General features: G+C 30.4%; 1 protein-coding gene across 3 annotated transcripts; it reads left to right on the forward strand.

The window, feature by feature from the left end:
- The first annotated feature begins 5,662 nt into the window (after positions 1-5,662).
- Positions 5,663-7,819, forward strand: LOC106339468 (RNA-directed DNA methylation 4). Of its 3 annotated transcripts, none has more exons than XM_013778289.1 (10): positions 5,663-5,785; positions 5,871-5,972; positions 6,046-6,126; positions 6,192-6,280; positions 6,375-6,452; positions 6,533-6,574; positions 6,700-6,851; positions 6,941-7,132; positions 7,219-7,295; positions 7,397-7,819. In XM_013778289.1, exons 2-10 carry the CDS (start codon positions 5,879-5,881, stop codon positions 7,666-7,668), a joined length of 1,077 nt encoding a protein of 358 aa, XP_013633743.1. In that variant the 5' UTR covers positions 5,663-5,785; positions 5,871-5,878; the 3' UTR covers positions 7,669-7,819. The 3 variants fall into 3 exon arrangements, with proteins under 3 accessions (XP_013633743.1, XP_013633742.1, XP_013633741.1); XM_013778288.1 differs by having other exon boundaries at positions 5,666-5,785; positions 5,859-5,972; XM_013778287.1 differs by having other exon boundaries at positions 5,667-5,972.
- Positions 7,820-8,714: the final 895 nt, after the last annotated feature.

The following is an 8,714-nucleotide window of genomic DNA, read 5'->3' on the forward strand; positions in this document are numbered from 1 at the left end:
ATGGACCAACCTATTTTTCTAAGAATAGTATATTTTATATAGTCATTTATTAAATGAGAATTTATAATCATACAGTTCTATGATCATTCATATCATTTTATAACTGAATATTTAAATAATCGATAACAAAAATTTCAATGTGAAATCTTTAATAAGTTTATAATTTATAAATGTTTTTGAAAATTCATTGAAAGTTTTAATATTAAACTATTTATGTAATCTTATGGTATATAGTATAATCTCTATATATATATAAATATATATGTTTTATTATTAAATGATATTTTTTACTCATATGGTTTTAAAATAATGTGTATCTTCTTATAATATTAAATAAAAGTTCATATTAATACAATTTTATGATCATTTGTAACTTATTATGACAAAAAAATAATCTATTGATCACAAAATTTTCAGAGTGGGGATATTCAAATTTCTAATAATTTATAGACGTTTTGAAAAATTCATAATATAACATATAAGAAAAATTATAAATGTTTTTATTATATATTTAATGTGATTTTTAAATATATTTTAATAATATAAAATTAAAAAAAGAACTAAGATACAAAAATTGTTATCAAATATTTATTATTCATTATAATTAATTTTCACATATACGTTAATCATATTAGGTAATTTCGTAGCTTTTATTTAAAGGAAGTGCAAAATATTTTTTGGTACGTTATTTATCAATTCGATAGTTAGTTTAATAAAAAGTGTAATATAAGTTAAGATGAACCAACCTATTTTTCTAGGAATAGTATATTTTGTATAGTTATTTATTAAATAAGAATTTATAATCATACAGTTCTATGATCGTTCATATCGTTTTATAACAAAATATTTAAATCATCGATAACAAAATTTTCAATCTAAAATCTTTAATAAATTTATAATTTATAAATGTTCTTGAAAATTCATTGAAAGTTTTAATATTAAAATATTTATGTAATCTTATGGTATATAGTGTTTAATATATATATATATATTTATTTATTTTATTATTAAATGATATTTTTTACTCATATGGTTTTAAAATCATGTGTATCTTCTTATAATAAAAATGTTAAACCAATTGATCATTAATTTTTAACATAATAATTTTAATAGTTTTAGTCATTTATTGTCGTTTTTAAAAATTCAAAATATAACATATACGAAAAAATCTAAATTTTATTTTTATAGCTAATTTGATTGTTTAATTTATTTTAATAATATAAAATTAAACAAAAAATGATGGAGGAGATATACATTGTTATCAAATCTTTATTATTAAACTCATTAATTGTCATATATATATTAGTCATTTATGGTAATTCCGTAGGTTTTATTTAAGGAAAAAAAATATCATATTATATCATTATATCATATAGTTTGACCAACTTATGTATCTAACAACATATAAAAATCGAATGTGGACCTACTTATTTTTCAATTGAATGTAATTGACTACTTAATTGAGTGCTACCTATGCATTGGAGCCTCTTTTAATTAATACAAAATTAAAGTTACATCTTTTCAAATGTTCCTCAATTAATATATAAGGGATAGGAGGCTCAAACTCAACCTATAACTTACATCTGAACTACATAAAAACACCACAACACAACAGAGAACCTACATATCCTCTACTCCAATCGCAATGAACGCAGAACCAAATTACGCTCTTGCCTTTGACTCTTACACAGAACCAGCGACATCGCCTCCACAAAGAGATCTCACGATAAACATAGAGAGGGAGACTACGAATCAAACAGACATATCCATTAAAAAGTAAATTAAACCCCGCCCGTTTCATATACAAAAATCAAAAACCAAAACTCAAATAGAAAAACCAAAGATCATTTCAAAAGCCACATTGTATATTAGTGTTATTGGCCCATTCAGCCCAATATCATAAACCTTTTAGTATTTACTATTTACAAAAGCAAAATTTGAGGAGAAAAAATGAACAAAGCGAAGGACTGGGCGTTTGCATCTTCGAATCTGGTTCGGGCCGATTCTTTTTGGGTCCGGATCTTGTCGGATCCTAAATATTTAGATCCAATAGATACTTAAAAATTTTTGGTTCGGGTTCGGGTCGGTTCTTTTTGGGACCGGATCGGTTCGGACCTATAACTAAAATACCTATAAAAGATCCGTAATTTTTCGGGTCCGGATCGGGTTCGAGTATTTAGGATCTGAAAAGGACATGATATAAACAATTTCATCAACTTTAGTTGAATATTTGTCATATATATCTAAAATTTTACAAAACAACTTAAATGAAACTATTAATAATTAAAATAAAACATTTTAAAACTCTAAATTTTACATTTTAAAACTTTATATTACTTAAAATGAAATAATAACAAATGTTGTTAACAAAAGATATCCTTTATATACTAAATCACAAGTCACCTAGCTAATCAAAAATCAAAAATACCACGTACAAAAATCTAAAATAACTGCAAAGAAGTTCCCTGTTTTTTAAGAAATTATCACCATCACACGCTTCAAAATGAACTATGTAACTTCCAATCATGTTGACTGTCTCATCTCCTATATAACTTCAGATCAACTATTTTTTTCTATTTTCTGTGTCTTTTTCTTTGTCATTTTTTTATTTGGGTGTTGCAAAGCAGATCGACAAAAGTTTATGATTATTCAATTCAGATTCATCTTTTCTTTTCTATGATTCTTTCTGCATAATTTAAAGTGAAGATATTATGAGAATATATTTCTGTTTTGTAGCTTAAATGATCACAGGAAGGAAAAAAACCCCATTGTCACAAATTTGGTGTTATTATCGTAGACCAGAAGTTATTTTCAAAGTGAAAAGATATTCTTCTGGATAAAAAAGGTATACATATTTCTATTTTAAGCTATTATTTCTAAAAATCTCTTTCAAAAGATGAAGTTCAGTTTTGTAGACATTTCTTATATGGCTTAAGTTTCTGTCAAGCAGAAAATGATGAAACTCAAAAGAAAACTTAAAGAATGTGTGTGTGAGTAACTCTCACATGTGATGATGTGAAACTCTATGAGCAGACTCTAATTTATTTTCTAAGTATTCATGTAAACATTGTTTTACCGTTTGTTTGATTTACTAATCTGCTAGTGATATTTTGTGCAGATATTTATTTCATATATGAAAATTCGTATACAGGTAAGTACTATTTAAGAGATTTAATCGCATTTTACCTACATTTAAAAATGAAACACTTTCTATAAAGTCTATTTAATGCATTACACTGAACAACTAATCTTACTCCACGATATCCAATTTAATTCCATAGAATTTAAAAGTGAATGTAAATTAATTTGATGGAATTCAAATGGTAATACTAACGCTATGAATGATAACGAAAAAAATACACAACTAGTAGTTAACTCTTAGATATTTTTTTTACCAAAATAAAACACTTGGAAAAGTTTTACTTTTTGTAGATAGATTTTTTTTACTAAATGAATCTTTTTGGGTGAACTAGCCATGGGCATTCGGGTTGAGTGAAACTGATGACATTTTATTTTATATCAAAGTGTTGAAACTTGTTTTTTCGGATATTCGGGTACCGTTCGGTTCTCGGTTCGGTTCCGTTTCCGATTCGGTTATTCAGATATAGAAATATAGAAACCATTCAGGCATTTGAGGCGGTCCGGTTTTGGTTTCGAATAATTTGGTTTGGTTCTAGTTCAGTTTTTCGGTTCCGGTTTTGGAAGAGGAGAGACATGGAATTGGGCTGGTGTAGGTGATATGTCTTCTAAAGACGTAATGGATTACCGTGGGGTCAAGTTGGTTCTAAAAATAACAAATCCCTTCATAAAAGCAAGGAATTGATCCTTTGCATTTTACATTACATTTTCCATTAAATTTCTTTCAAATAACATTCCTATTAAATCTATCAAATATTGAATAACACTAGAATCTAAATGAATTGGTAAAATACACAATTGAATAACACAAGAATTTAAAAGAATTGATAAAATACACAATTGAATAACACTAGAATTTAATGGAAATCATAATTCTTTCAAATTCTATCAAATTTCTAAATCCAATACTCCCACCTTACTCGCATTTTACCTACATTTAAAAATGAAACACTTTCTATAAAGTCTATTTAATGCATTACACTGAACAACTAATCTTACTCCACGACATCCAATTTAATTTCCAGATTTAAAATATTTTTTTATTGTTCTTTATTTCTTGATAAAAAATAGTAATACCAACCTTTTCGTGGATAATAGACTTTTTTAATACTAATATAGTTATTATGTATATATATACTTTCTACAATAATGTTTATTTGCTAGCGTTAAACTAAATATATGACGATTCATTGATTGTCTTTTGGTAAAAGGATTTTTTTTATTGGGCTTTTTTTATCTTTATATTGAGTTTTATCTATCAATAACAACCTTGCTAATATATGAATATAGGGGCTTTATCTTATTTTTTAGTCATTGCAATTTTATGCTCATATAATTTGAAAGATAATGATATTGACCCATGCTACGCATCTATATTATTAAAACTGAAGTACCTTTTGGAACTGTTTGGAAACGAGATTAAATGAAAGTTGTTTGGAAACAAAGATAACAGATTAAATATTTTTTTTTATTTACATATTTAGTCACTGTATTTATTTCTCATTTACAGATTCTATCGTTTGAAAACTTGGATAGCAGATTAAATGAGAATTGTTTGGAAACACAGATAGCAAATTAAATATTTTTTTTATTTACACATTTAGCCACTGCATTTCTTTCTTATTTACAAATCTGCCACTTCACTTAAAATCAAAAATTTAATTAATTAATTACAATGAATTGTTATTTCTTTTTGCTGAAAATAAAAACACAAACTGTAATATATAGTATATATTAATCTGCTACAATACAATTTTCAAGAAAACCAAATATCATAAAATTAATAATAATTCATAAAAACCTACTGTAAAAAATTAAATCATTTTTAAATAAATAAACAAAAAATCAATAGGTTAATATATGAATATTACAATTACATCAAATTGCATCAAGTTATAAAATTATAAATATAATATTACGTACAGATAAAAAATTATTATCAAACATCTATATTATAATATAATATATTCTACTCTAAATATATTTTACAAAACACAAAAATATAAATGTATTTTATAAAAAAAATGGTTTATAAATTTACGTTGAACGCAAGTTAAATCCAACATCCGCGCGGATCAAGATCTAGTGGGTGTTAAAACTAGTTTCAACTAAATCATACAATAATATATATAAAATAGAACACAAAATATCATAGTTTTAGATATACATGTTTTTAAGTTGGGTACAAATCGGTTCTTATCGGGTCGGATCTATTCGGGTCGGTTCTTTTCGGGTCCGGGTCTATTCGGGTCGGTTCTTTTTCGGTTCCGGTTCTTTCGGGTAAAAAAAATTTAGACCCAAAAAATACTTGTAAATTTTTAGTCCGATTTCGGGTCGGATATTTTTGGGTCGGTTCCGGTTCGGGTCTTGACCCAGGTTAAAATGCCCAGGCCTAGCGAACACAACTAGACAACATTGGCAATTCGGATCGGGTATCCCAAATAACCCAATCGGGTGGGTCCGGATGATTAACCGAATATTTGCCTATCGGTTTAATTAGATTTTAGGGTTTAGTCTTGTTGAATCTGGTCTGCGCGAGTCTTTCTTGATTTCGAAGCAGAGCTGCTTCGTTGTCTCCGGCGATCAGAACACTGACCCCGGCGACTTGAACTCCGTCTCTGGAAACTCAGCAGGCATCGATTAGAAGGTGATCGACCTCTCTCTCTCAATTGTTCTTGATTTGAGAAGCGAATGAAACAAAAAACTCAGAGTGTGCTTAGGGAATTCTGAAGGTTTGACAATGGATGGGGTGGGTGAAAGCTCTTCGGTAGGAGAGAAGCCTGTGGTTGTTAGGGTTAAGCGTAAAGTAGGACAATCTCCGCTCGATGCTTTCTGTAAGTTTCAGTAGAAACTCTCTTTGAATCTTTACGCATGCTATCTCCTAATTGCAAATGTTGTGGCAATTAGGGTTGGAGATAAATGAAAGACCTTTCAAACGACCCTTCCTCGACTTCTCTAAGCTATCTTTATCCAATTCCGAAAAGAAAGGTAGTTTTATCATCTTCTCAGGTGGTTTGGACTCGGTGGAATCTTGAATTTTGTTCATGTGGCAGAGGATGTGAAGCCCAAGAAGGTGCTAGTGCGGCATTTGGAGACCGTCACGGACTCTGAAACCACTGTTGATATCATCCACTCTTTATTTGTGAGTGAACTTTTCTTTTTTCTGGTTGAAAGTTTAAACCTTTGCACGTTGTTTTTTTTGTATGTTCTGATTGTTGTTATTGGGTGTTCTGCAGGAGTCTGATGATCTTGGTGAGCAGAGCTGCAGTAAAGGAAAGTTTGAGGATCGAAAAATTGCCTTCAAGAAAAACAACGTATGTATTGTTTTAGTCATGTATCTTCACTGCTACTCGAGTGCTAGCTTTAAGTTCGTTTTGTTTTTTTGGGTCTGCAGAGAAAGGAGCAGCTCTTGACAAAAGCTGTACAGCAGCAACAGGTAACATTTTCGTACAGTTTCTTTGAGATTTAGCATTTTAGGAGGAGATCTCGGTACTCTTTTTTAGGTATCTAATTCAAGACTTGTGTAATCAATTTAATCAAAAGTTCAACTATTCTGTTTAGACCGCTGCACAGGATGCTCGGTTTGAGCAAATATGGCGGAGTAGGAAGGGAAACAAGGAAGGCATCCATGATAAAGAACTTCATGAGAGGTGTAGTTTCTACGATGTTATTCGTGTTGATGCTGAAGAAAGACCAGGCGATGGACCACCAGAGTAAGTTCCCTTGTAACATGCATTTGTATTTTAAATCCCAATACCAGTAGTTTAGCTTTGGCTGAAGTATTTTATATGTATTGCTTTAGGGTTGAATCCTTGGAGGACCAGAAAATGCTGGCTAGTTTCTTGCCTCTCCTTAGAGAATGCATTCCAACAGCAGCTGAAGAGATTGAAGCTGGTATCCATTCCAGCCATACCGAAGAGTATGTTTATGATTTCTATGCTGTAAACGAAGAGATGGATATCAGTGAAGACAGTTCTAAGCACCAGTTTCCTCTGTGCGTAGTTTTTTCATACTGAACTCCTTCGTGTATCGTCTTTTTTGTGTGTCACCTGCTAATTTCGGTTCTTGGTGTTATTTTAGTGTCACAGTCGAGGAGGAAGAAGAGTTCTACGATGGACCTGATGATGAATCAGACTATGACTCTGATGATTCAAATGGTACACTTTTACCGCCGTTCTTGTTGTACTCTGTTGCGTCCTAGAAACAGAAAGTCAAGAAATAAGTAATGCTAAACTATATAAATCTTTGCATGACTCAGCTGAAGATCATCCAAGGAATGATTACCCAGACGAGATCTCTGAAGAGGAGGAGGAAGAAGAAGAAGAAGACGATGAGGAAGATGAAGATGAAGAAGAGAAGAGTGAAGCCTCTGACGATGAATCAAAAGACAAGGAGACATCAGAAAGACGTGTGAGAATGGTTCTTGATGAGGATGAGGAGTTCTTTGATGGTTATGCAGAGGAGGATGTGAATGTTTATGGGGATAGCGATGATGAGGAGTTTGAGGACATTAAGTGGTCTTACCGGTGAGATTCGTATAGCTAATGAAGATGCTAATAAAAGACTTTAGTGCAAGGCTCTGTGAATCAAAATTGTTCATCTACTGTTAAAACAAAACTAACCAAGTTTGGTAGATTTCGGGGTATTATAAGAGATGAAAGACTCTCGTTCATGTTATTCACTTTCGTATAGGCCTGGGAATTTAAATCAAAGCCCGCGGGGCCCGCCCCATTTGACCCGCCGTGGGGCGGGTGCGGGTCGAGCGTTTTGAAAAAATCAAGTCGCGGGTGCGGGTTAAGACTATTTTTTGCGGGGCGGATGCGGGTTAGTGGATTTTGATTTGCGGATACCCGCCAACCCGCAAAATAAAATAAAAAATAAAAAATAATTAAATTTTTAAAAAATAATATAAAAATTACTTATAAATATATTATTTTATAGAAAAACTAATTAAATAATTATTTTTTAATTAAAAATATAACCTGTGGGTCCCGCGGGTTACCCGCAAAATAAAGCGGGGCGGGTGCGGGTATTAGTTTATTTCTTTGCGGGTTGAGCGGGTTGAAATTTTAACTAAAAAAAAAGAAACGATCCGCGGGTTGGCGGGTCATGCGGGGCGGGTTGACCCGCGAACCCAGGCCTACTTTCGTATGGTTCTTATGCCAAGAGAAAAAAAAAAGAAATGACCTTGATATAGTGCTTAAAAATATTTAATCTTGTTGCTGTGAGCTCACTATTCATAAAAAAGAGGTTTAAATCTTAATAAAATCATTTGTATTATTTTATTAAAGAAATACTAGATTTGGACCTGCACGGTTAATTTTCATGTTTATATATATATTTTACATAATTAGAATATATTTTTCAAGTTACTTATATATTTAAATGTTTATATATAATTATTTTAAATATAACAATTTGATAGTTTTCATGCTGTAAGTTAATTGATTATTTCAAATCATCACGTATATTTGGTATTTTTTATTATATATATTTTAAAATTATTTTTTTATTCAATTATTATGATCTTGATCCGTAATTCAAAGCGCTAGATTTCCTTTATCAATATTTTTTTT

Source organism: Brassica oleracea, chromosome C4, assembly GCF_000695525.1.
Source record: "Brassica oleracea var. oleracea cultivar TO1000 chromosome C4, BOL, whole genome shotgun sequence".
NCBI lineage: Eukaryota > Viridiplantae > Streptophyta > Magnoliopsida > Brassicales > Brassicaceae > Brassica > Brassica oleracea.